The 26,744-nt window shown below is 48.6% G+C and overlaps 1 protein-coding gene across 5 annotated transcripts in view; it reads right to left on the bottom strand.

Moving 5' to 3' along the window:
- The window catches only part of EDARADD (EDAR associated death domain), a 100,667-nt gene that overhangs the window by 38,413 nt on the left and 35,510 nt on the right, over nucleotides 1-26,744 (bottom strand). For 3 of the 5 annotated variants that reach the window (XM_046027565.1, XM_046027564.1, XM_046027563.1), the window contains exons 2-4: nucleotides 16,340-16,398; nucleotides 12,201-12,240; nucleotides 599-657 (exon numbers count right to left, since the gene is read on the bottom strand). In XM_046027565.1, coding sequence (XP_045883521.1) covers nucleotides 599-657; nucleotides 12,201-12,240; nucleotides 16,340-16,393 — 153 coding nt within the window. In that variant the 5' untranslated portion in view covers nucleotides 16,394-16,398. Of the gene's footprint in view, nucleotides 1-598; nucleotides 658-12,200; nucleotides 12,241-16,339; nucleotides 16,399-24,879; nucleotides 25,151-26,038; nucleotides 26,173-26,744 lie in introns of those variants that run through there. The other 2 variants (XM_046027561.1, XM_046027562.1) reach the window with 2 other exon arrangements.

Raw genomic sequence — 26,744 nt, 5'->3', positions numbered from 1 at the left:
CCAAGGAAGCTTCTAGAAGGATGTACCTCAAAAGTAAAAAATGGAATGACAGGCAAATCTCAATTTTGGGGGTACATTTCTGTCCTATCTGAAGTTTAAAATAACAAACATTCTTTTATAGTCAGAAAACAATCCCTGGATTTGCATTGTGGGAAAAGACCCCCCCAAAATAAATAAATAAATAAATAAATAAAGTGTTCCTGAAAAAAGGTAAAGTTTTATAAAAACATTACAAAAATGTTATTAGACTGTCCAGTTTTGTTGTGGCTTAAATAAAGCTTCACATTCACAGCATACCAACTTCATCTGAAAGAAAGCAGGCTCTGCTCCTTCATTCACTGACATTGCTGGTCTGTGTTTAGCCTACAGACAAACGCTTTTTTTGAAGAATGGATTAAAAGTACCAAAGTTACTGGGAGTAACAGAAGTTGTGTGCATGTACTCTGTCACTGGGCTGTTTAAAGATCATTTCCAGACTTATTTTAGTACCTAAAAATCCTCTTCTTTTTTTTTCAAAGCTCTGGCAGAGAATTTCTAAAAAATTCTAGATGGATTAGCAAGAATCCAAGGGTGAAAATATAAATGAAACGAGTCTTACCTGATGTTGCACGTCAGAGTCCGTTGGGCAGTTCAAAGTAATGGGATCGCATTCTTCAGCTGGGGAGGGAAAAGGACACAGGCTTGATAAGGAACACGGTCTGCGGTGTAAGGTCTACCACGAGGACTTAGTATTATGTGCTGCTTGGACATCTGGTGAAAGCAGGAAGGCCTCAGGTATCTGCCCTCTCTGCAGCCATGAGTAAGGCCCCTCAGCTACACCCCACTGCCTGGGAGGGCACCAGCCACCGTCCCCACTCAGCCCTGAGTACTGAGTTTCAGGCCCCTGCCGGCACACAGAATTACTCAGACGAGCCAGTCCCATCCCTGTGGGGGAACCAGGGCCCTCCATCCTCTCGCCACCCTTACAACCTGCAGCCCCTGCTTGTTCACGCGCTCCCGAGGGCAACCCCATGTGACCCTGCATGGCTTGCAGTGTCCCCTCCCCCAGGTGAGGATAAAGGACTCATAAACCGCCGTCCATCTCATCCACCCAGTGTCAGGTACATAAGGCCGTCCGCCTAACCCCGGGGCAGGGTCCTTCCCTCACTAGCCAGGTGAAGGGGAGGTGGGGTGACAGCTGACATCAGGAACAGCACGGCCCAAGTACTGTGGCATCTGTCCTCTCTTCCCAGCTAAAATGTCCTCATCCTCAAGGTGAAAACCATTGTTCAGAGTCTGTCCCCCAGTGTGATGTGTTGTCAGGGTCCGCTGATGTTTGGCAGGCGAGCTTGGAGAATTCCAGCTCGAAGCGCCCTGGCTGGTCACTACTTAAGTCCCAGATACCACAGTCTGGGCTAGAGCTCTCCGGCAGCTGTGTCCAGCCTGGTGGATACCTGGGGACAGCCACACTGGCACTGTGATCGTACAGGGCCAGTATGGGTGTGGGGAGGGCGCTTTGGGAGTTTTGCAGAAAGCCATGAGATCACCACCCCAGGGTGAGTGAAACACGGCGCCCTACTTGTGGCTGTTTGGGCACAAATGGCGACCCTGCTGCATCCTACACCATATGGCTTCCCTTGCTGCTGGCACATGTGCTCTCCTGACCCCCAAGGGCATCAGGATATATGACCATGGCAGCCCGTGGCCCAGGAACCGGGGGAAATGGGGAAGGAGCATTTGGCACGTGGCTGTCGTCCCCATGCCACGCCCCCAGCCAGTGTGTCTGGGCTTAGCGCAGCTGCTTACAGAGTGCGGAAGGACCAATTCTGGATCGCCGGCCTGCCAGACCCCACCCGACCCCTGGCAGTGGGACCTTCCTGGAGGTGAACCCTGACCCCAAGCAGACTGACTGGCATTCCTTGGAGGAAGAGATGTAGCTCCCTATGAGGTGGACTATCAGCCTCCCCAGCCCGTCCCTATAAGCCCCCAGAAAGTCTGCACCATGAATGGCCAGAAAGTGAATGCTGGGGCTTTATGCAGGTAGAAATAAAAATATTCCAAGGGAATCTGTAGAGAAAGCATAAAAGAAATGAAGAAAAGGCAGGGCTGTAGCAAACCCATTTCAGCCCACTGCCCGCTGGGCTTGTGGGCCACTTCTGCCTGTCTGCAGTGAGGATCCTGACCCTCAGTTACAGGGGAAACCCACCCACGGGCCCCCAGCCGCATGACGAGGAGTTGGTTGGAGCCTGACGCAAGCTCGGGGTTCTGAAACCATATGAAAGCCACCACTGCACTGTGGCAGGCAGCTGTGGCCGACCCCAACCCCCATGGTAGTGATTTGAGTCTCTGTGGAGGAGGAAGCAGAGGGTTCCCCCACCTACTTGCACTCCGAGTTTATCCAGTGACGCAAAAAGAAAAGGGGAGGGGACATGAAAGCAAGATGGAAAGAAACCTGGATACTGGGGAGGAGATAAAAGGGAAAAAAAGAACAGAAAACAGAGGTCCACAGTGTGACCCAGTGGCAAATCCAATATTTACTACAATAATTTACACAGGCCATAGATGAATTCATGGGGTCACAGGACAGGCATGCCTGACCCTGACCATGAGGACTACCATGTGGCCTCAATTTCCTAGGGTCACAGCCCACACTCTGACCCCATGAATTCATATTAAATCTTCCCAGTTAGTTGACTTGACAAAACGGGACCCCATAGACTTCTCAGTTCAAATGACTACTATGGCCCAATGTAAATTAAATAGGACCTCCAGGGGCGCCTGGGTGGCTCAGTGGGTTAAAGCCTCTGCCTTTGGCTCAGGTCGTGATCCCAGGGTCCTGGGATTAAGCCCGGAATCGGGCGCTCTGTTCAGCAGGGAGCCTGCTTCCCTCCTCCCCTCGGCCTCTCTGCCTACTTATGGTCTCTGTCAAATAAATAAAATCTTAAAAAAATAAACAGGACCTCCAAAGATCAAAACTTATTATATAAGACCTGAAGAGTAAAAGGCTGATTATCTCCTGCTTCTCATTTAACAGCTGAATGTGGCCTCATCTTAAACCCAGAGGAAAATGAATGGCACCTCAAAGAGCATTACTGCAACCTTACTGCTGTGGTCCCACCCATGAAAGCCCTACACCCCATGCCCAGTGTTATTGACATTACTGACTCCATCCCATCAGCCACTAGTAAATACCTGTATATTACAGTTTTGGCTGCTAGGTTCTGGCTAGTGTCTACTTGCGCAGCCTCTCAGCTGCAGTGTGCCTTCCTCTGCAAAGGCACCCAGTGCGTGGTGACCAGGATACCCACGGGGTTCCTAACAGCTTTGTCCTAGCACACGGACTTTGCAGGCAAGATCTTATCAACACCAACTCTTCTCCAGGTTCACAGGTTCACATCCTCCTCTGAGGACATCCACGTGACACAGTCATCCAAGCCATACAAATATCCGTAAAAGAGCTCACAGAAAGGGATCAGGACATTGCCCCCCAGGGCAGTGCACCGCCCTGCCAACTTGGTTCATTTCCTAAGACTTTTCTGGTAAACTAAGGGCTGCTTCATTTCTAACAAGGTTATTAAAGAGTATCTATACATTAATACAAGTCCAACATCTTTTAGTTCTTTTGGAATTCTGGAGACAACCCATTCCCCATTTACACACTTCACTTACTCCCACTGCCACGGTTACTTGCAAATGGGTCCACCATGAATTTGGCTCCTTCCAACAAAAGTCTACAGTGAGCATTCTCAGCAACCTCTTCACTGACAGGGTTTCAACCTCCTTCCTCGTATTCCTCCCGAAGTCTCTGGACCACCATGGTAGTCCTAAGCTGTCCATAGGCTTCTAATGCAAGAAACCACCCTCCTAGGCCCTTCTCTCTATATACCATTAGAGCAGTGATCGCTGGCTGCAGGCTGGGCTCTTCTGGAAATAGAGGCTCTCACTGACCCTGTACCTGTGAAGCTCCAGGCGCTGCTGCCCATTCTGCCTTGGGTCACGGAAGCAGCAGCCTACAAGCTTGACATGGCTTCTGTGGCCTTGCTACTGAGTGGAGTCAGACTTGGACCCTCGGGCATATTCCACTCATGGGAGGGGGAGTCCCTCACTCTCCTTAGTCTCTTGCCAGATGCCAAGGTGCTGGAAGAGGTCACTCTTCCCAGATGCCTGGGTTACCTGGGGGGCACCCTTCAGACCCACTGAGCGAATAGCTGTGGGAGACTCTAGACACTACAATGAGATGGCCACCACCAGACAAGGTGGAGCTCATGGAGAGCTGTGCTTTCCAGCCCTTTCAGGATGTCCCTGATAACAGATGGGATTCAAGAGTCAGCACAGTTGGCCAGACTTCAGGCTGTCATCTCAGTGCTGCATGCCCCGGCCAACAATGGTCGCATCAGCACTATCATTATTATTATTATTACTACTACTACTACTACTACTACTACTACTACTACTACTATTAATACTATTATTTACAAACTCTTGAACCATTGCTGAAGACTTGCCCACTTTGAAGTAAAGAACCCTGGGAATCTCTTGCCTCACACATGAACAGAATATAAATCAAGGTAACAAATGTCTCTACCTCTAGTAAGACCACAAATATAAGGCCTTTCTGGAATACTCTCTATCCCCTTGGAGCTCCAAACCAGGGGACAGAGAGTCCCTACTGGATAGGGACCAAGACATTCATTTCACTTCTCAGAATGCACAATGCCTGGCTCTAAAAGGAGCCATTGGATGGAACTTCCATTTACTCTGTAGGCAACAGGCTACCTCAAAAGGTATAATGGGCCCCTCACAGAATTCCTGTTTTAGTTACAAAGCGTAAACAGAGCCTTTGCCTGGGGTCGCTATTGCCATAAGCTTCCGTTGTCTGAATTCACGCCCTCGGGGGCCAGGCACTCACTCCCCCATTGCCACACCACAGGGCCCATTCTCTCCTGGGCAAGTGCCTGTTTTGCTATTTAGGGAGGCCCTCCTCTACCCTGTAAGTCTCAATAGTCACTAAGATTTACATTGATGTAAAGGCACCATGGAGTCAACTGGGGCATAAGATCTAAGATTAAGACTCAATATTCTGTGCTGACTTCATATCTGGTAAAATCAGGAGGACCTGGAACGGCCAAGGTATAAGCTCTCGGCGCTCTGCTCCATGGATAAGGCCCCCTAGCTAAACACAAGCCACCGTCCCCACTCAGCCCTGAGTACTGAGTTTCTGGTCCCTGCCGGCACACAGAATTACTCGGATGAGCCAGTCACATCCTCCCTGGGGAACCAGGGCCCTCCGTCCTCTCGCCACCCTTAGAACTGCAGTCCCTGCTTGTTCATGTGCTCACGAGGGCAACCCCATGTGACCCTGCATGGCTTGCAGTGTCCCCCTCCCCCAAGTGAGGATAAGGGACTCATAAACTGCCGTCCATCTCATCCGTTCAGTGTCAGGTATGTGTGGCCGTCTGCCTAACCCCGGGCAGGGTCCTTCCCTGTCCAGCCGGGTGAGTAAATGGCACTCCAAACACATTTCCCTCTGCTTAACACCACAGCAGATGCCACTGGGCTCATCTGCTCATTGGACACTTTACTATGCCTGGCAGATAACAGACAGTGGGAATGACCCATGTCTTCAGAGCTCAGCCTCCTAGAGGACAGAGCAAAGCTACGTCAGCTCTATTGTCCAAGTGCGGATTGCCAGAGAAAGTCAAAGGAACCTGAAAGGCAGGTGCCATGTTTAACACCTTCCAAAAACTTGACTTGGGGAGGAAACCTCCATTCTTAGGTTGTTTGACACAGGGGTTAACTTTGCAGTTCCCCGACTTGTGGTGAAGACAGCACCAACGCGTGGAAATCAGATTTTGGTCCCATCAGATTGGAACCTTTGTAGAATTCAACACTGCGCTCTCAACTTGAAAGTTGACAGACATAGAGAACGTTATGAAAGAAAGGCTTATGCAAACTCTGAGAGTGATAAAGCTTTGAAGAAAGAATCATTTATCAGGGGCCAAGAGTTAAGACTGAATGAGAGATTGGTTGACTGATCTCTTTCTTACATTCTTTAACATCCATTCACCTAGTAAGCAGAAGGGTGCTGGGTTTGTTCAAACAAGGGGCTACGTTCACGGCTCCCACATGATTCCAACTAAAGGACACCCCCCCCCTTAATAGTACTATCTGAGAAATTTAAACTAAAGGCATAGTTTTTCACTAAGATTCTATGTGGTATCTCTTGAAGTGAGAGCAGTGGAGATCTTGCCTTGGCCTGTGCGTCTCAAGAGACAGAGCCCAGCTTTCTGGCGTCTGAACCTCCCGTGCTGGCTAACAATGCAGATTCCCAGGCTCCACACCAGACTTACTTAACTGGAATCTCGGGGCCCCCCCGGAAATCTGACATCCAACAGGCATCCCACAGAACTGAGGCACCACGGCAAAAAATAACGACGTGTGATTTCAGTCACGCCGGTTCTCAGAATGGCTACTGTCAAAACGGTCAGCCTGGCATTTTTGTAAAAGCACGGTTTTTTTCGCCAATGTGAGGACAACTTGAACTTATGTACTTTTGTGAAGTGGCACCCAAACACTCCTGTGGTCACATCCTTCCCTCTCCTCTCTGCCTTCCTCAAAAGAAAAAAAAAACAAAACTGTGCAGGGTGGGGGCACCTGAGCGGCTCAGTCATTAAGCGTCTGCCTTCAGCTCAGGTCATGATCCCTGGGTCCTGGGATGGAGCCCTGCTTCGGGCTCCCTGCTCAGAGGGGAGCCTGCTTCTCACTCTGCCCCTCCCTGCTCAGCTCGTGCTTTCTCTCTCTCTCAAATAAATAAAATCTTTTTTAAAAAATGGTGTAGGATGGTCACTTTTATATTCAAATCAAATTCCCCAATTCGTTGGGGAAGGACGGTTGATTTGAGAGTTTATTATAATAGGAGTCCCAGTCAAGGTTGAGTGGGAGGCCATGAACTTATGGAACGAGCAGGACCAGGACACAGCAGGAGGGGTGTTTGGCTTCCTTTTAGAACAGGGAAGCCTATTAACAAAATGCTTTAATCTATGAGGGGAAAGATCATATATAATATAGCATATTGGCTTGTGAGTTTTAGGGCAAGTATTTTTACTTCTGATTTTAGTGAATTCCTTCATATTTGTTTTTCTCCTCACTTTTTCAAATTGAACCACTACTTCTACATTTAGTTGACAAACTGCTCTAAAACATCCCCCCAAGTATCATCTACGTTTGAGTTCAAATGCCTCAAATTTAGCAACAATAGGATTAGTCTACTTTACTTCTCTTTAACTTAAAATTCATCACAAGATTTTTTGAACAATAAAAGAGCAGGAACCCTAGAGAAAAAGAAAATAAAATCTTGATTACTTTATAATGTATTTATGTGCAATAATTTCCCCTCACTGAGAGTAGTGGTTCAAAAATGAGAATTTTTTCCCAAACACACTTTCTCTCAAATTGTGAAGAGTCACATTTCCTTCAAAACATGTAAGCCAGCAGTTTCTACAAGATATCAGGAGCTCTTTGATATAAAATAAGCCCCACTCATGTCGCAAACTGTACAATCTCATCCTTCTTAATGGTTGTGTAATATTCTAACACACACACATATACACACACACTCACACCCCACCTCTCATCTTTTCATCCATTCATCTGTCCGTGCACACTCAGGTTGCTTCCAAAGCTTGGCTATTGCAAATAATGGTGCTATAAACATTAAGAGTGGATATATTTTTTTGAATTAGCATTTTTGTTTTATTTGGGTAAATACCCAGTAGTGGAATTACTGGAGCATATGGTAATTCTATTTTTAATTTTTTAAAAAGATTTCATTTATTTATTTGACAGAGAGAGAGATCACAAGTAGGCAGAGAGGCAGGCAGAGACAGAGGGGGAAGCAGGCTCCCGGCTGAGCAGAGAGCCCGATGCGGGGCTCGATCTCAGGAACCTGAGATCATGACCTGAGCCAAAGGCAGAGACTAACCCACTGAGCCACCCAGGCATCCCTAGATATTATTTTTTAAAAGATTTTATTTGAGAGAAAAAGAGCACGAGCAGGGAGAGGGGCAGAGGGAGAAGCAGACACCCCATTGAGCAGGGAGCCCGATATAGGATCCCGAGATCATGACCTAAGGCACCCAGACACCCCTATTTTTAATTTTTTTAAGAAAGCTCCATGCTGTTTTGTACTATGCCCTACACCTGAAACTAATGTAACATTATGTGTCAACAATACTCAAATAAAAAACCTTAATAAAATGAACCTCACTCTTATATTAGTCCTGAGTTTAGCGCCAGCAGACTCTCCCAGAATACCTCTCAGAAAAGAGGCCTGACAGAATGAACCCCTGAAATCTCTAAAATCAGGGGAGGTGGAAGCTACACATTTGTTCTTAATAAGAAAACAAGTTTAACAACATATTTCATCTCAAAAACGGGATGGTCATTGGAGCTGCGTTAGACTTCACTGTTGATTTATGGTGAAAGCAGCTAATTCAGAACCCCTCCATTCTGGACTGTGTGAGGAATGGTTTTATACTGCTCGTGGAGACAGCAGGAATATACCAGAAGTATCATATTTTGTGAAACACAGTTAGTCTACTTAAAAAAATAAATTTTGAAGACTTTTTAACCATATGGAAACCACTAAAGCTAATTACAGGTAAATCCTCTGTTAAAGAAAGCAGGACCCCCTAAAATTCACTTAAACGTTAGAGTCCAAGTTTGGACTTAATTAGATTATATTTGCTTTTGACTCTATACTTTGTTTCTGCACTGATTCATATGGGTTCTTCCCCTAAAAACATTTATGATAAAAAATTACCATAATATGGACATTGGGGAGGGTATGTGCTATGGTGAGTGCTGTGAACTGTGTAAACCTGGTGATTCACAGACCTGTACCCCTGGGGCTAAATACATTATATGTTTATAAAAAAAAAATTACCGTATATGTTTAACAGTGATATTGGCCCCATTGGTAAGTTTTTTTTTTTAAAGATTTTATTTATTTATTTGACAGAGAGAAAGATCACAAGTAGGCAGAGAGGCAGGCAGAGAGAGAGGAGGAAGCAGGCTCCCCGCGGAGCAGAGAGCCCGATGCCGGGGCTCAATCCCAGGACCCTGAGATCATGACCTGAGCTGAAGGCAGCGGCTTAATCCACTGAGCCACCCAGGCGCCCCCCCATTGGTAAGTTTTTAAAAATACTAGCAAATATCAGGTCATAGATGATATTATTATTATTATTAAAAGATTTTGTTCATTTATTTGACAGAGAGAGAGACAGCAGGCAAGCAGGAGGAGCAGCAGAAGCAGAGGGAGAAGCAGATTCCCCACCGAGCAGGGAGCCCGATGCAGGGCTCGATCCCAGGACCCTGGGATCATGACCCGAGCCAAAGGCAAATAATTAGCTGAATGAGCTACCCAGGCATCCCAAGTCATCGATCTTATTGAATGCAAATGTTGAAGTTTTTAAAAAAGAATTGATTCATTTATTTATTTATTGAGAGAGAGAGCGCGCATGCATGTGTGCATGTGAGTGAGTGGCAGGAGGTGTAGAGGGAGAGAGAATCTCAAAGAGACATTGTGCTGAGCAGAGCCTGACACAGGGGCTCGACCCCATGACCCTGAGATCATGACCAGAGCTGAAACCAAGAGTCAGACATTCAACCAGCTGAGCCACCCAGGCGCCCTTAGAGTAAGTTTATAAACTTCTAGACATTATGTATATGATGATGTATTTCTTTAGAGATAAGAAGTCATGTGCTTGGGGCACCTGGGTGGCTCATTGCGTTGGGCCTCTGCCTTCAGCTCAGGTCATGGTCTCAGGGTCCTGGGATCGAGCCCCACGTCAGTCTCTCTGCTCGACGGGGAGCCTGCTTCCCCTCTCTCTGCCTGCCTCTCTGCCTACTTGTGATTCCTCTCTCTGTCAAATAAATAAATAAAATCTTTAAAGAAAAAAAAAAAAGAACTCATGTGCTTAGACAGTTCTCTGTGAATCAGGACAGAAGATCTAGTCACATTTCCCATAAACGTGGTTTTCACAGTCATGTTACTTGTAAAATCTTCACCAGTTTAATTAAGGTTTTGTGAATCTCAAATTCCAGGAGAAACCCAATGATACAGTTACTGCAGTACCAGGTTGCTAAACAACCAGTCTTCTTTTTTTTTCCCCTCCAAAACAGGAAACCACTTTTAAGGGTGTTAAAATACAGTTCAAACCGTGACATTGCATTTTCAGCGTCACCACAGCTCAGCGGTTGTCTCAAGCAGTGCCGTTCTTGCCATGGGACTGGGAAAGCATCCTCAAGCCTGAGTTTGCACATTTCCTTCACCCGACTTCCCTCCACCATCTGGCTTGCCTGTGTCAGGCACCGTCCTGGACTCATTTCATTGGATTCTCCTTAGCATCCTGGGAGGAGAGGAGAACACTGTCCTTCCTGCACTGGGAGACAGGGAACTGAGACCCTGAGAGGGTCAGCCACAATTCCAAGGGCACTCAGAGTCCAGCTAGTGGTCTGGCTACAGATTGGTTCTCTTGTCTATCTGCCTCCCTGGTGGACATACCAAATCCTTGACCTTCTTAGGTTAAAGTGATGTCTGCCTCCCAGCCGCTCAGGTATGCATTTACAGGTTCCTGGGCCTGGCCCCACACCTGCCACATGGTGATTTCAAAGCCGCTGAGCCCAGAATCTGGATTTTCAACAGCTCCCCCCATGCCCTCAATAATTCTTCACTGCACACTGAAGTCGAAGCCACACCACCTGAGACTGCCTCCCATGTCCCTGGTCGCCTGGTTTGCATCTTCTACCTTCTGGCTGAACTGGAGAATCTAATCATGGACTGGAGGATTCGGGACACTTAGAGGTCACTCACCACTAGGGGAAGGGGAGCTTGCCACAAGCCTCCCTGAATACAGCCAGGATTTGGACTCAAACCTGGCCTTCGGTCTCCTTTTTCCACATCACTGCCACTCCCAGGACATGCACAGATGGCAAAAGGAATGAAATGCTGGAGGTTTAATTTCTGGGTGTAAGTAGAAGAGTCTGGCCAGTAAGGACTGGAGGGAGAGGAACCTTGGCAGAACCCTGGGCCTAACCCCAAGTGGACCCTGGCAAAGAGCTCCCTCCTCGCCCTCCAGCTGGGGGACCCTACGGCTACCCGGTTACAAGGACTGCCAGGAAAACGCACAGCGGCAGGTGCTGGGAAGTCCCACCATCTCTCTCAGGGGCCTCCCAATGGGGGCCCCTGCCATCTCTGAAGCTGTTCAGACCAGATTGTCCCTCACCCCGTCCACCCCTCCTCTCTGGCCTGTCAGAGGAGCACAAGGTAAGACTCCAGAGGGCAACCAGATGACCCTACAACAGACTGCCCCACGGAAGAAATCATGAGAGGCTGAGCCTGGCCATGTCTACACCATGGCTAAACTATTAGTCTGTGAATTACAAAAGATAGGTTTTTTTGGATTTGTTTTTGCTTTGTTTTGCTTTGGGGCCTGACAAGCATCCTTTGCCCCTCTGTCTAGTAACAGAGGTCTCTTTCCTGTGGTTTGGGTAGAATAACTCCATGCCCTCCCCCACCCAACCTCAAGGCACAAACCTGATCCACATCCTCCATCCTCCTAAGGGCAACAATGGAGGCACGGACGGCCATGTGACCCAAACTCCCCATATGACAGCCATCCCTAGAAATTGTGCCGTGGGCACTAGGGAAAGGCACGCCCTTGCTCTGCCATCTCGATGGGCACCGTGTACAGCCGGAGGTGTTGGTGACCATCCTTCCGGCCATGAAGGGAAAGCCTGCCTCAAAATGGAGCCAACACAGATGAAGATAGAGAGATGAGATTAGAGACACACAGAGGCTGAGCCTGAGAGCATCCTTCAAATTTGCACCTCACAGTATCTAAAGAGCCTAAGCCAGTACGTCCCATCCCTTTTTAAAACGAGCTTGAGTGAGGTTTCTGTCATTTGTAACACAGAGCGCTGGCTCTCTTCATTTTATGCATCTTAAAAATGCCACAGGGATTTGATGTATAATTTGTAATGAAATAATTTGTAGATTTTAATAAGAAAATCCATGCCCGAGAGAGTCAACAAGTCAAAAGCTAAACTGTCAGTATGTTTCTGTTTAACAACTTTAAGGAACAAGAGATGACCTTCCCTAGTGCTTTGTTCAAGACATTAAAATAATCATAAGTTCAAGTAGTTATATTAAGTGTACATACCTTTAGGGAGTCCCGTATCTTGAATGGGATATTTGTCTGACTGTGGAAACCAACAAAAGAAGAGAGTTATTTTTAAACTCCATAGTTCAGTTATAAGAGCAAAGTGAAAAGAAAGCTTTGTTTGGGGAAAGTCATAATTTTCGTTTAAAACCTTGCAAGTTTCTAGCCATGGATTTATCAACAGGCCTGACCCATTGTTCGTTATTATCCTCGGTCTACAAAAATGAAATCAAAGTTGACAAGAAGTTAATGTTGGAACATGAGACAGAATAAGGCTTCCAAACTGCGTCAGCTCTGACCGCTAAACCACACTTCCTCTCTTTTCTGCTGGGTTATTCCCTCCCCCCCATTTCCTGTAGTTTAAAATTGAGGAGCATTTGTTATTGTGAATTATGGGGATAGACCCATTTCTTGTCCCCATTTCTGTGGCATTCCTTTGGCTCAACAAGCCTGTGGGCCAGGCTGTATCTCACTCGTGTAGACCTGTGTCCTGGAGTGAGTAGGACAGGATTCAAAAGCCAACCAGACTACCGACCACACAAAGATCTACAAAGATCTACTCATTGCACACAATTGTACAGAGTTGCTCAGTGCACTGGCTGGCGGCAGTACCATTGGAGGGAATTCAAAATAGAAAAGGCTCTTGCAATCACATATTTCTTTCCTGGTACCTCCATGCAGGTATTCTGGAAACTTTGACTTCCGATTAAACAATGTGGTCATTCTCCGATGACTTCCATGAGCAGAGTGGAATGTGCCCAGTCTCCCTATCCTGTCCCCTAACCCCTGTGCAGCTCCCACTCCCCATCTGGGCCTTTGGGTCCATGCCTCCAGACTTAAAAAAAAAGGCTGCACCTTCCAACTTGCCTGTAGGTCTCATGTATGTCTTTCTCTGACAGAAGAGAAAAACAAACAAATGTGGAACCAAGGATTTTGTTTTAAAACTCCTTCCTTGCAGTTTCTTTGAAGCTGAACAGTGAAGTTTCAGAACCTCTAGAAGCTTTGAACCCCTCTTCCACAGAAGAAATCAATCAGTCAGTCATCAGTCATGGAGAACTTAAAGTCAAATTCTCCCTGAGACTAGATTCTTCTAGATAGTCTGGTCCCCGGAGCACAGAAAACACACCTGTACAGTAACACTTATCAGGCTGTTTTTAAAGTATGGACTTGCCTATTTCCTCAGATAGACTCAAGAGTTTTTTTTTTTTGTTTTTTTTTTTATATTTTATTTATTTGACAGAGAGAAATCACAACTAGGCAGAGAGGCAGGCAGAGAGAGAGGAGGAAGCAGGCTCCCTGCGGAGCAGAGAGCCCGATGTGGGGCTCGATCCCAGGACCCTGGGATCATGACCTGAGCCGAAGGCAGAGGCTTTAACCCACCGAGCCACCCAGGCGCCCCTCAAGAGTTTTTTTAACAAAAAGGAACTATGATCTTTGCAGCCCTGCATTTTGACTCAGTGTTAAATAAATATCTACCAGGGGCGCCTGGGTGGCTCAGTGGGTTAAAGCCTCTGCCTTCGGCTCAGGTCATGATCCCAGGGTCCTGGGATCGAGCCCTGCATCGGGTTTTCTGCTCAGCAGGGAGCCTGCTTCCACCTCTCTCTCTGCCTGCCTCTCTGCCTACTTGTGATCTCTGCCTGTCAAATAAATAAATAAAATCTTTAATAAATAAATAAATAGATAAATATCTACCAGAAGTCTGTGTGAGGGAACCCACAGGCTGGAGCAAATGCAGGTTTCCTGGAGAGACTGACATTTGAGCTTGGTGTGCAGAATGCCCAAGAACTCGGGTGACCAAGACGAAGGAGCACGGTGTCACAGGTGGTGGGCCCAGGGGAGCAAGTCCAGGTGGTGTGAAGTGTGACAAGTGTAGAAGCAGAGAGGCACGCTGGAGGGGGATAGGGGAGGATAGGAAATGACAGAGCCAGTTTACATGGAAGATTCTGGAAGCAAGGTGAGAAGATTTAGGTGGGTACCATTCCAAGTTCTTGGGAAGCTTGGCCCGTCCACCTTTGCTTTGTGTCCAGTGCTGAATATGGGAAGACATTCAACACAGTCTTGCAGGAACTCACACAAGCAAACAATTCCAGCAGTGTGATTAAAAAGTAGGGGTTAGGCTGTAGAGAAAGGAGCCTCCCAAGGCCCCAGGGTGGGGCAAAGAAAGCGTCGCTGGGGAGGAAGCACACAAGTTCCTTAGTTGAGGAAGCTGGGAGATTTTCCTCGCTGCATGGAACAGTGTTAGTATCCCTGGAAGGTGAGAAGGCGTGGGGTGTTTTAGGCGCAGCAAAGAGCTACACACAACTGGCTCATCGGGAGGGCTGCTGAGATGAGGACCTCATCTGCCATGATGAGGAGCACAGATTTCATCCTGGGAGCCCCTGGAATGTTCTGGGCTGACATGTACCTCCCCCCCAAAAATGTGCTGAAGTCCTAACCCTGAGTACCTCTCCCTGGGACCTCATTTGAAAATAGGGTAGCTAGACATCTACAGACTTAGAGGACTAGTGAGGATGAGATCCCACTGGGGTAGAGGGAGCCTCAATTCGACAGGACTGCTCTCCTTACAAGAGAAGAGACACAGAGATGGCCACCCACAGGGAGAATCCGGCCATGGGCCAAGGGAGCGAGGGCACTGGTGGGATGCCGCTGGAAGCTGAGAACCACTAGGGGTTGCCGACCACCACACATGAGAAAGGATTCTTCCCCACCAGTTTTGGAGGGACGAGAAGGGCTCTGCCCTTTCCAACCTGCAGATATGGGGAGCACTTAGGTCACCCGCTCTGTGGTCTTCTGTTGTGGCAGCCCCAGCAAACCGACCCAAGGAAGGTCTGGGGAAATCACTGTGCCCCGGCACTGAGAAGTGAGCGTAGGTGGAGATGACTGTGACCCTAGGCGGGAAGAGAGCGGGAGTCCAAGAGCAGTGCGGGTTGGGCGCTGGGTAGGGGACTGGAAGGACAAACTGAGGGCACCTTCTAGCAGCCAAAGGCCCTCGTTCAGGACCACAGCACAAGGAATGGGGAGCGACAGCCCCAGGGCTGGCCCATGCTCTGTCTTTCCGGAATGCAAGGGCAGAGGGTGTTTTCCTCTTGATTTCCACTGCGTGTCCAGCTTTGTCCCCAACGGGGCCCCCAACGAACTATGCAGTGGGGACTCAAGACTTAAGGACACACCCCTCAAGACACTGAGGGTGCCTCGTGAATCACCAAAGACTTCAGGACATTTCATCGAATTATATTGTCTAATGATATTGACGTGTGTCTTTTACATCATTCTAAGGATTTTTCGTGGGCTGCACAGTTCTTCTCCTCCAAACACTCTTTTTCTTTTTTTTAAAGGAGTGCGTCACTCCCCTATATGCACAATAACACATGTGATGTTGCCAGAGGCATGGATTTGGTCATAAGCAAGAGGCAGTACCACACAGGAGAGCAGGGCTCCCGTCTGGGTGACTTTCTATGACTCCGTGAACTTTCATCGCTTCATCTGTACAATGGGGTGGCTGTCCTCCCATCTCACTGATTACTTGGAGGATAAAGAACCATGTATGTGAAGTCCTCAGTAAGCCTTAAGCAGCAGACACACCACAGTGTGGTTCTGGGAGGGCAGGGCAGGGACCGGAAGCCAGCTGCTGGGTCTGCATCCCACCTGGGCTACTTCCAATGTGGGCGACTTACCCCAACCCCTGAGTCTCAGTGGTTCATGTGTGAAATGGGCAGTGCTTACCTTACAGGGTTACTGCAGGGAATAAATGCAGTAACATGAGTGAATCAAACATTTGTGCCCGCTGGCCCCCAATAACTGTATACTAGTCCTGTTTTTGCCTTTCCATCTCACACTAAATATTTTGAACTTTGAAGAAGGGGAAGTTAAACTGAGGACTGACAAGTATTGCAAATAGACAAGAATACAAAGACCTGATATAATCTAAGATCACAAGAACAGAATCCAATACCATTTTTAGCCCCGAGAAACCCAAACTTCATTACATCACAGAGAACACCACGATAAAGAAATTTATCTTGGGAAAACCTGACTTTGGGGTTTCTGATCTTCATGTAAATACTGAGCAATAAAAACGTAACAAAGGGAAAAAAGAAGTAACAACGGTTGTCCCCACTGATGTAAAGATTGTAACCTACCGGGTTAAAGGATAACGTGCTCGGGTCTGTGTCTTCCACTGGCTCCTTTGCCATCTGATCTGTAAAAAACAAAACAAAAAAATGGAGATTATTTTAATGTAAGAGCACAGATGTATCCTCTGAGAGCCGTCTTCCTATCGATGCAAGCTACCCTAGTCACTGGAAACAAAACAGGAAGGAATGGGGTCAGATAGCACCAAGAAAGAGATTAAGACAAACTTTTCTTAAACCCTACCCCCCACACAAAAAACCCACACCATATTTTAGTCAGTTCACTTGTAGAGGTCTACAGACACTCAGAGTTCTACATAACTATGGATATGCAGACGTGGTACCCATGACTCTTTGGTAAAATTTTTAAAAAAAGATATTATTTATTTATTTGACAGAGATCACAAGTAGGCAGAGAGGCAGGCAGAGAGAGAGGGAAGCAGATTCCCTGCTGAGCAGAGAGCCCAATGCGGGGATCCCAGGACCCTGGGATCATGACCTGAGCTGAAGGCAGAGGCTTTAACCCAGGCGCCCCTGTTTGGTATAATTTGATTATAATTTTGAGCAGGAATGACATGATCCTGATTTCTTCTTTTCTCCATGTTTCCCACTCCTCTGTAATGTTTTTTTAAAAATCATTTTAAAATATTAAGCTTCTGGCTGTGGTTTAGGTAAATTAATAAAGTCAGCAATCTCCTGGGATTATCATCAAACAAAAAGTGATTTTTCACGTCCCCAAATTTTGCTTATTTATCATTTGTTGCATTCAAGAAACTGAATGAGGAAAAACAGAAAAATGTATAGGCCTTGGTTGAGGCCACCACTAGATCTGAAGAATTTATTCAAAGTAGAAAAGAGCTCACACTCCAAGACACCTGACCAGACATCTGCCAGAAAACTATGTTAATGAAGAACCAAATCCGTTTGAGTGGAGTCCTCTAGATCTGTGCAGTGCACAACTTACAAAACCCTAAGTGTAAGCCTTAAATCAGCCAAGAGTCAACTTAAACTGAATTAAGTAAACACTGTGGACGAGGCACCAGGCCCAGGAAATGCCTTTGAGGATCCAAACGAGCACATCAAGACGATTTATTGATATACTCATTTGCATTTGTTCTCCCTCGCTGTCTCCTTTCTAGAATGTGTCTGGGCTTTCCACAGGTCTCTGCCTGGCAGGTGTTGAAAATGCCCAGAGGAGAATGTGTGTGAAGTGTGAAGGGAACATCTGTTTGTTTTACGACAGCCTCGTCACTGGGGAGATTAAACGAAGTGGCCCAGAGGAGTGAGGACGAACGGAGACGGCCTTCTGCTAGCATCCTCCCATGGAAGTGGGGACCGACGTCTGCAGTTGCACAAGTAGGGACAATGCCCTGGTCCCTGGCAGGGACCAGAGGTAGCAAGGCCACATCAGGGGATGCACAAAGGGGACTTCCCCACACTAGCAAAGAAACCCATGATGTGTGCCTGGCCCCAAAGCAGAGCGTTGCTGGAGCTCAAGGGTTTTCTATGGCTCAGACCCTGAGGATATCGATGCCTACCGAGCTGCCTCCCTGGTTTTCCCAGCAGCACATCATCCTCTCACATCCTTGTGTGACCCTAAAGAGCGGACCAGGGCTCCCAGTTCAGACTGAGATGGAATCTCCTGGCAGCCCAGTAGAATACAGACTCGAATATGGATTTAAATCCATGTAAAGAAAGTAAGAACCACTTGTGCTAATTCCACCCTGAGTTGGCAGGGCTTCTGCGGCCCAGGTAATAGGCACTCATACCACAGGCACCCAGAGTTCAGTAACAGAAAGGCAGAATGATATGGAAATGAGAGGAGCAGCCCCTGCCCAGCCTGGGGTGCACAGGGCCGGGGGCAGAGGGGTAAGAGCAGCAGGAGAGAAGAGCCTGCAGGGGAACTGACAGCTGGGCCTGGAAGGAGGAGCTAAAGTGAGCCAGGAGAAGGGGTTGTGTAGGGAAAAGCATTGTAGATAGAAGGAACAGCATGGGTGAAGGCTAAGAGATGAGAAAGAACACGACATATTAGTGTGCTTCAGATATGTCTGGCCAGACACACAGAGTTTGGTTTTTGAGTTTTTCCTTTCCATCCTTCTCATTCTGGTTCCTGGCTGCGGGGAGGGTAGGTGGCAGAGGTCACCTCAAGTTCCTTCCTTCTGCCCCCCCGCTCCTCGCAGCCTTGTTTCCTCAATTCCATTTTCCCTGAAGTGTAGCCGGACAGTAATACTTTAAAACATGCCCCAACAGGGGTGTGGGGTGTGCATTAGCAGGTGCCAACAATGGAATTTCAGGTCCATGGGCTGTGCAGCGCCTGGGGAGCTGGGGTGTGCGTGGTGAGGGGCGAGGGGAGGTGGTTTCTAATCAACCCTCAACAAGATCCATGCAGACACCACCCACTGCATCCGAGACAAGTAAGTTCTGTTTCCTACAGAAACACTAGCATGAGAGGAAAGAAACGGAGACTTTGCTGGGAAAGGCAGAGTTACACCAAGAGTGGCAGCAAGGATGCCGACAGCACAGTCAAAAGCAAGGCACAGTGGGCTTGGGTGCAGAAGGCCTTGGCTCTCCCTGACACGCCGCTGTGGAGAGCAGCGGTTTGACCTTGAACAAGTCCAAGGGTGTGACCTTGGATGACTCACGTAAGTACTTGCTGCCAGGGGGACCTAGGAGAGTTGTTCTGGGGAGGCCGGGAGTGGGAACCCTGTCCACCCCACTCTGGGTCACACCTGAGCATGTCTCCTGTCAGGCGAACAGGAAGAGCCAAGCCAACAACAGCACCTATCTGGCCGCCCAGAGTTTCTTGCTTTGTCTGAAATCTCTGATAACAGATGGAAGTTCCGATAGGAAGGGGACAACAAATTCAGGCTCCTCATTTTCTGAGACACAGTCGCAAAGCCAAAGGGCAATTGGGAAAAGAAACAGGTTCGTGACCTGCCAGGGAGGCACCTCCAGGACTTTCAATCATGTTTGCTGGAGCCTCTGATGGGGATCAGACCCTGGAGGAAGTTCTTCCAGACGCATCATTGCCAAGTTCGCTCATCGACCCAGGCCCACGTGGTGCCCGACGTGCTCTGCCTGACCCTGCGCCTTCCTCCTGGTTCGCACTCAATCACCTTGTTTTCAAGGCCCGGATGGCTGTGTACCAAAGAGATCATTTGGAAGAGGGCTGACCCTTGTTATTTGATACTGGTCTGGAAGGAGGAAGTTGTCCTAAAGGATTTCTGAGAGCTCTTAGAGCTGCACGGTATAATGTTATTAAGTCTGAAGTCATATCATTTGGAAGCATTAAAATGTTTATTTTTACAGGCCCCAGGAAACAGCGGGCAGGGCTCTGATATCAGATGAGGCGAGAGGCACAGGAAGGGCTGAACCAGAAAGGGGGACCATGGAAGCTCAGGCTGGGGTTGCACAGGGACCTTCTTCTAGCCCTCAGCTGGAGCTCTGCTGTCCCAGGAGGTCCTTTCCTCCCAAAGCCACCTCACCTCTCCTGGACTGGGGACTCCAAGCAAGGCACAGACCACCCCAAATTACTGGCAACTAGCCAACAAGGATCTCACTGATGGCAGCAAGAATGATGTTTAATTTATACGCACATCTTCTGGACAGTTCTCAAAAGGTGTGAGAGAGGCCCAGGGTAAACTCACGCAGTGGCCCTTGGAGGGGCACCCAGCCTCGCTCTTGGAGACCACAGGTGAGAGCCAGCTAGGCGGGCTGTGCAGTCATTTGTTTCTCTGGGGCTCCTGTCCCTAATCTGTAATATTTGGGGGTAAACAGAGAGCCTCCAAGTGTCCTTCCAGCTTCAAAAGTCAGTGAGTGGTGAAAAGTGGAGGTCGCAGGGTCAAAGAGCGTCTTCAGGCTAACGTCACTATGACCTGGGAAGCTGAGTCCACAGCATCTTCATCGGAAATTCCGCTAGAGCTCCCATTTACCTAGTGCCCAGCCTGTGTCTGTTTTCCACTACTGTCAGGGTTCTAGAAGTTCATGCGCTGCCCACCACTGACAGTAGGGGCATCTCTCTGCCCAGATTTTCCCTTTTCATAAGGATGTCAGTTACAGGAGATTAGGGCCCACTCTAATGACCTCATTGTAATGTGACTGCATCTGTAAGGACTCTAGTTCCAAATAAGGTCACGTTCTGTGGTACCAGAGATGAGGACAGCAGCAAGGTTTCTGGGGGAAATGCAGGTCAGCCCTTAACAGTCCACTCTCTGGCCCCCCAAATTCGTGTCCTTCCCATGTGCAAAATACCTTCGCCCAATGCCCCCCAAAGCACTAATCATTCCAGCATCAACTCTAAATCTGAAATCTCATCTGTCCTCCTCCACTTGAAGACCCAGATCTCACCCGGAGCATGGGACCCAAGGACTGCATCCAGAAGCCACAATCTCCTGGTGAGCTGCCCAACAGCCAAGCGGTCCTGACATCACCTTCATTAGTCCCAGCAGCCAAGGGCCTACAGTTCCCAGAGACAGTTTCTCCGAGGAAGTTCGAACACCACCTCAGAGGACGTTCTTTGGGAGCGAACAAAGAGGGAAGGGGGTCAGAGCCTCCTGCCATTCCCAGGGCACCCGGAGCCCAGAGAGTGAGGCCTTGGGTGCTTTCTAGTGACAGATTCAAGGCAATTCTTCGAATTTGGGAGTTCAGAGTTAACTTAGTTTTCATTTGTGATTATTATTTTTGTGTGGGGCCCATAACTTTTCTTTTGACCTATGGCTGTTTTCATTCCCCGTTCTGAAGAAGCCCCTAAGTCCTATCCCTGTTGAGGACTCCGAAAGCTCTCAGAGCAGCAGTGCTGGGGGGCAGTGTGGACACATGGTTTGGCTTCTCCTCTGGCCTGATTCTGTGGCAGCCCCGCTCTGTCCTCCTCAGACTTCAGAGCAACAGCTGAACGAGCGGAGAAAGGACCAGGGGGTCAGGAAGGTGGCCACTGAAGAGTGACTTCTCTGGAGGGTGGCCGAGCTAGCGTGTTAGTCCGGCTCTGCCTACAGTCGGCATGGAGCTGAATGGGGTCAGGGAAGGGGAGGAGGGACCAAAGAGGTGATTCAGATGAGGGAAAGTAATTGGGAGGAAAGAGGAGAAAATCTAGAAAAGAGGCATGTAAGAAAGGAAAAGGGATGAAGTGGGCATTAGGAAAGGGCACCACCAGGGAAGGAGAGAGGGGAAGGGAAGAGGGAGGAAGAGAGGGAAGGGGAACGGGAGAAGGGAGAAGTCAGCATGCCAGGGCTCCCCCGCATCTGAAGAAGAGGGGGCTGGTCCAGCTTGTCAAACAAGGTGCTCACTCTTTGGTCCCAGTTTCTGCTCCCAGTGCTACTGGGCTTTGCAAGGAAGGCAGGCTGTCCCCTGGGACCCACTGGAGCTCACAGAAGGGTGGGAGAGGTAAGAGGCCACCCGGTCCTGTCCTGAGCTGCTCCCAGCCGCCAGCCTTGCCACATGGTATAAGAGGGACCCCAGAACAAAGGAAGGACACAGGCCTGCATGTCTGCCGGTGGCCCTGGGCACTTAGCTCATCCCAGTGAATCGCACCGCCTCCTCAACCCAGGCTTTCAAAGCCTCTTTCTTCGTTCCTGGCTTTCACATCTGTACGAACATGAGCCAGATCTAACTCACCTCCGACAGACAATTCTGACTCACCCCGTGTCAGATTTTTATTAGTGGCCGTGATAGAGTAAGATAGCAACGCTCCTCCTCCCACGTGACCTCAACAGTCTTATACATTTTCTTAGCGTAAAATCTTGTCTCCTTCCACTAAGCTCATAACGTGGTCTAATAGTATACACATGCCTTCATTAGATGCGAAGCGATACAGAGGTCCTTTTTTTTTTTTTTTTAAATTTTACAAGGTAAAGTCAGTGAACACATCTAACTTGAAGAATACGTCTCTAAAATGTCAATCCAGGCAAAGCTTTTTCTGCCTACAGTTTGAAGCCTATGTGGCGACATTTTTAAAAACGCTTTCAGTCACTCAGTGAGGCTCTTAGAAGCTAGCCAGGGCTTACAACGTGCAAGGCACTGTGTCAGGCGTTGGAGCTAAACGGACGGAGAGCTGGAGGCTGGCTGGGGAGGGACATCCGTGACACAGCCACAGCTAGAAAGGGAGGCCAGTGCTAGAAAAGAGGGAGCAGGCTGCATGGAGAGTGTGTACCATGGGGCTTGTGAGTTCACAAATAAGTGGGAGTAACTGGAGTGGGGAGACGGAGGGGGAGAGGAAGAGGGTCTTCCCATCAGTGGGAATCACCTGTGCGAAGGCTTGGAGGCAGGAGCCATGAGGGGTCTCCAAAGGAAGAGGGAGGCAGTGTGGTTGAAGGGCAGGGAGACGGGGCAGAACAGGCATCAATCAGTTGGAGGGGTAGGAAGAGACGGATGGGAGGACTATGGATGCCCTTGGAGGACGGAGAATTTGTTAGAAGATCAGTGCAGAAGAAGTTAGAAGATCAGACAAATGCTAGGAACTGATAGGTCTTTGAAAGGTCACTCTGGCTGCCTTTTGGCAAAGGGGTCGGTAAAAGGCATGTGCAGGTGTAAACACACCAGGTGGGAGGTGAGTGCAGGAAATCAGCTTAGGGAGCATGGGAACTTGGTTGGGGGGGGGTATATAAAGGAAAATGGCCTTTAACGAGTTCCACATTGGAAATTGGCATCATCTGTGGCTTCCTTACAGTGTTGGAAGGGGTAGGTGGGCGTGTCCTGGCGGTTACAGAAATTACATGAGAAACGGAAGTCATTTTAGATCTTTTTTTTTAAACTAGAGGAACTCTCACCTTATTGATAGAATTCCAGAGTGGGAACGGATGGACATGAGGACGTCTTTGAAATGTCTGAATATGCTCTTCGACATCTTTGCAAGTGACAAGGAGACCTCGACCTTAGGAGGCCTCAGCCCTCTTTGTAGCAAAAAAGATTTCACCTACAAATTTGGGTTCTCCCTTTTAAAGTCAAGGAGACAGTCCTTCCAAAGGACACCTCCTATCATTCCACCCTCTCATCATTCCTCACGTGCTGGGATCTCCAAGACCCTCCGTTCCAGGTTGTGAGTATCCACTTTGGCGGGGCTGGGCTGGCCAAGAACACCACCACAGGAAATCTAGACTCTGTAGTGCTATTAAAAACATCACCTAAGACAGTATTTGCTGCCCTGATGGCCTCTTCCCACCATGACTCACTGAAGCTTTTTACACGTTGTATCCATTAAGCTATAGTTCCCAAGCCTCATCTTCTCTGGTGCCATTAATTTTTAGGGGACCAGGCAAACCTTAAACTTGTCCTCCTTCATTGGATCCCTGTGCCCCCATGATCTCTTTGAATGCCCTTCACCATGATCCTTGAATGAGATCTGAGACCACTGCTGGTAAAATCTGGCTTAACACTTCTTGGCACCTTGTCCGTTAGGTTCTTGGAAGAGGAGGTGGCTGTGGAGGTGAGTGGGGATGGGAGTGGGAGAATTTCTCCCTTCACTTCCCTTTTTGTTTTTTCAAATAATGGGTTTTGAGGGGGAAGGAAAGGTTAACCAGACAATTTATTTTCCATCTCCCATCAATAAAATGTTTACCACTCCCCACTGGAAGAATTGAGATCTTTCTTTTGAATCTCCAGGAAAATCTCCCAAATCCAGCCCACCACCATGCGGATTCAGCCATCTTCTGATTCACTTTCAGACTGTCGCCTCTTAACCGCTCAAGCCACAGATTAAGGGCAGAATGTTCAATGCCCAAGCAATTAAGTGGGGAACACGATTATCTAAGCAATTGCATGCAGCTCTGTATCTGTATACAGGGGGTCTCTCCCTAGCCTTTCCAACCTCAGCAAAACAAGAAAAAGCCCCAGCGATCTGGGTATGTATCATTCATTCATTCCCGTGTTCAACACTCACGGCGGATCCCCGCCAAGACTGTAGGAGAGCAAGGACAAGAGAAATCCTGGAAGTTGAAGTCTGAGGAGGATTTCAAATTCAAGTAAGAGATGAAAGAAACATCTGGACTCAGTCCTCAGGTACACGCAGTATTCTAAATTGAGGCTAGAACCAGAGACCATTCTAATTAAAGGCCTCTACAGGTGGGTTCCCGCTCTATATCCGTTCATGAAATAGCTCTGCGGGTCAACATACAGAACAAAACCATTTAATAAAAGTGAAAATGAGGAGAGGAAAGAGACGCGAGATGGCATGTGAGTGGGGAGAGAGGAAGAGCCAGGGAGGAAAAACCAAGAATCCCTCCCTGTGCTCCTTGCTGCCAGGGAGGTTTGAGGGACTAGTTTCAACCTGGGATCCCGAGTCCAGAACAAAAGCGGCCGGGCCACCGCGCGAGACGAGGGAAGGGGGGGTCCTCGGCACGCGTGGGGGTGCCGAACGATGGGGGCTAGCGCGCGCGCTTGCGGGGGGCACCTCGCTCGGCGCCGTGCCCGGCCCGACCCCGTGCGGACCCGGGTGCGGCACGGTGTCCGGGGTGGTCCCGGTGCCCCGGGGGTCGCGGGAGGCTGGGCCCCGACACCCCCGCGAGCTCGCGACCCGCGCTTCCCCCTCCAGGTGAGGTCGCGGCGCGGTGTCACTTTACCTGCGCGCAGAGGGTCGTCCGGAGAAGCCATGGGGCGGGGAGGGGCAGCCGGGCGCCCGAGCGGGACTGCGCGGCCTCGGGGACTGGGCTGGAGCGCGGGAGCGCACAGGAGGCGAGTCCCGCGGGTCCTGCAGTCACTACGGGGCCGCAGCACAGCACCGCGGCGCTGCGCGCCCCTCCTCCGCCAGTCCCTCCACCTCCTCCCAGACTCTCCGCCGCGTCCTCCTCGAGCTCACTTCCTGCTTCGGCAATTAGCGAAGCCCCTTCTCCGCGCCGCCGCCTCCCCCCTCCCTCCCGAGGCGCGGGCCTGGGCCGGGGCGCGGGGCGGAGTCCCGGAGGGCTCGGAGCGTCCCCAGCGCCGGTTGCGGGCAGCCTCCCAGCCTGGCGCCCAGGCTACCCCAGCGGGTGTCCGCGCGCGGCCTGGCTGCGAAAAGATCATCAGCCCTAAACCCGGGCTGCACTCTCCCGTCGCTTTGCTGGCTTCCTAATCGCGCCCGAAGCCGGGAACCATCTTCCCCAGCACAGGCCTGGGCTGAGATGCCTGCCAGCGATCTATTTAAGCAGTCTCCTCGTCTTCAGGCAGGGTGTGCCGTTGCATGATGGCACACGCGAATAACTTCGATCTGGATGTTTTTTTTTTGTTTTGTTTTGTTTTTTTTTTTTTTGTCATTGGTTATTACATGACCTCCAGGGAAGGTGCTCCACAAAGGGAGTGAAAAGAGGACGCCTGATACATACGCATACGGCCATTCTAGAAAAATAGCTTGGGGTTCTCTCCGAAACGCGGAATTGGTCCTTAAAAGGAAAGCAGCACTATGGTTTAATTGAAAAGGGATTATGCACCAGTTACTTAAGTGAGCATAGGTTGGAATCGTTTACCGAGAACATATATTTAAAAGTTATATTTTAAGTAAATCTATCATCAATCATAAATCTGTTACACGAAGGTTACAGGCAATTTAAATGTAATAGCACTCGCTTCAGGTTTTAAATAATCCGTGTCTGCCTTGGCACATGAGAATGCAAAGACAGGAAATGGTTTGTAAAAGATCATATAATAGCTTTTACTATACGGTATCAGCAATTTATCATAAAGGAGTGGCCCCCAGCTAAAAACTCAGCTTTGAAAAATGCAGAAAAACAGCAAACGTCTACGTACCCTCTTGGTGACCAGAGGCTTGCTTTGTGCCCCTCATCATCTCTTTCGTGGTTCTGAGGCCCATGGCGCTCTGTAGTTTAGTGTCTTATTCTCTGGAATAGACCATTGAAGAAATACCAGACCCAGAGAAGAAGGTCCTGCCGGGTGTCTGAAGAAAGTACAACCTTTTAGATGAAGCTTTCTGGGGAATTTGTTAGTGGGAGGATAAACTTCCCTTTGGTCTGCTTCTGATAGGAAGGAAATTTTTTTTAAGAGTATTTTCTCTTTGAATCTATTTTGAGGTTTGGTTTGTGGTTCTTTCTGACTTCTCATGAAGATGGAATTATTTGTGAAGTTGGTTGTCAGGAACCTCGAGCTATCTTGTTAGCAACAAAAGCTCAAGTGTTGGTATAAAGCTGTTTTGCTTTTCAAAACCCTTAACTCTAATTCATGTATCGTGGTCATTCTTTATCATATCAAACAGGAGAGAGGTGGCAGAAATGCACTTTCGGGTTAATTTTTTTTACAAGAAAGATTGACTTATGGACCTACTTTGTTATTCCCTTTCATTCAATTTCCCTGTACCTCCTTTTCTATGAATTGTAACCGTAACCCATCATTATCTTTATTGTTGCCACGTGCTTTGTGAACTATAAAGTGTACACTATAAATGGGAGTGCTTTTCATTTTTTGCAGTTTACGAAAAACTAATTTAAAAACATTCATC

The sequence above is a fragment of the Meles meles genome, chromosome 13 (genome assembly GCF_922984935.1).
Source record: "Meles meles chromosome 13, mMelMel3.1 paternal haplotype, whole genome shotgun sequence".
Lineage (NCBI taxonomy): Eukaryota > Metazoa > Chordata > Mammalia > Carnivora > Mustelidae > Meles > Meles meles.
The sequence above is the reverse complement of the archived record's forward strand: the minus strand, read 5'-3'. Positions and strand labels throughout refer to the sequence as shown.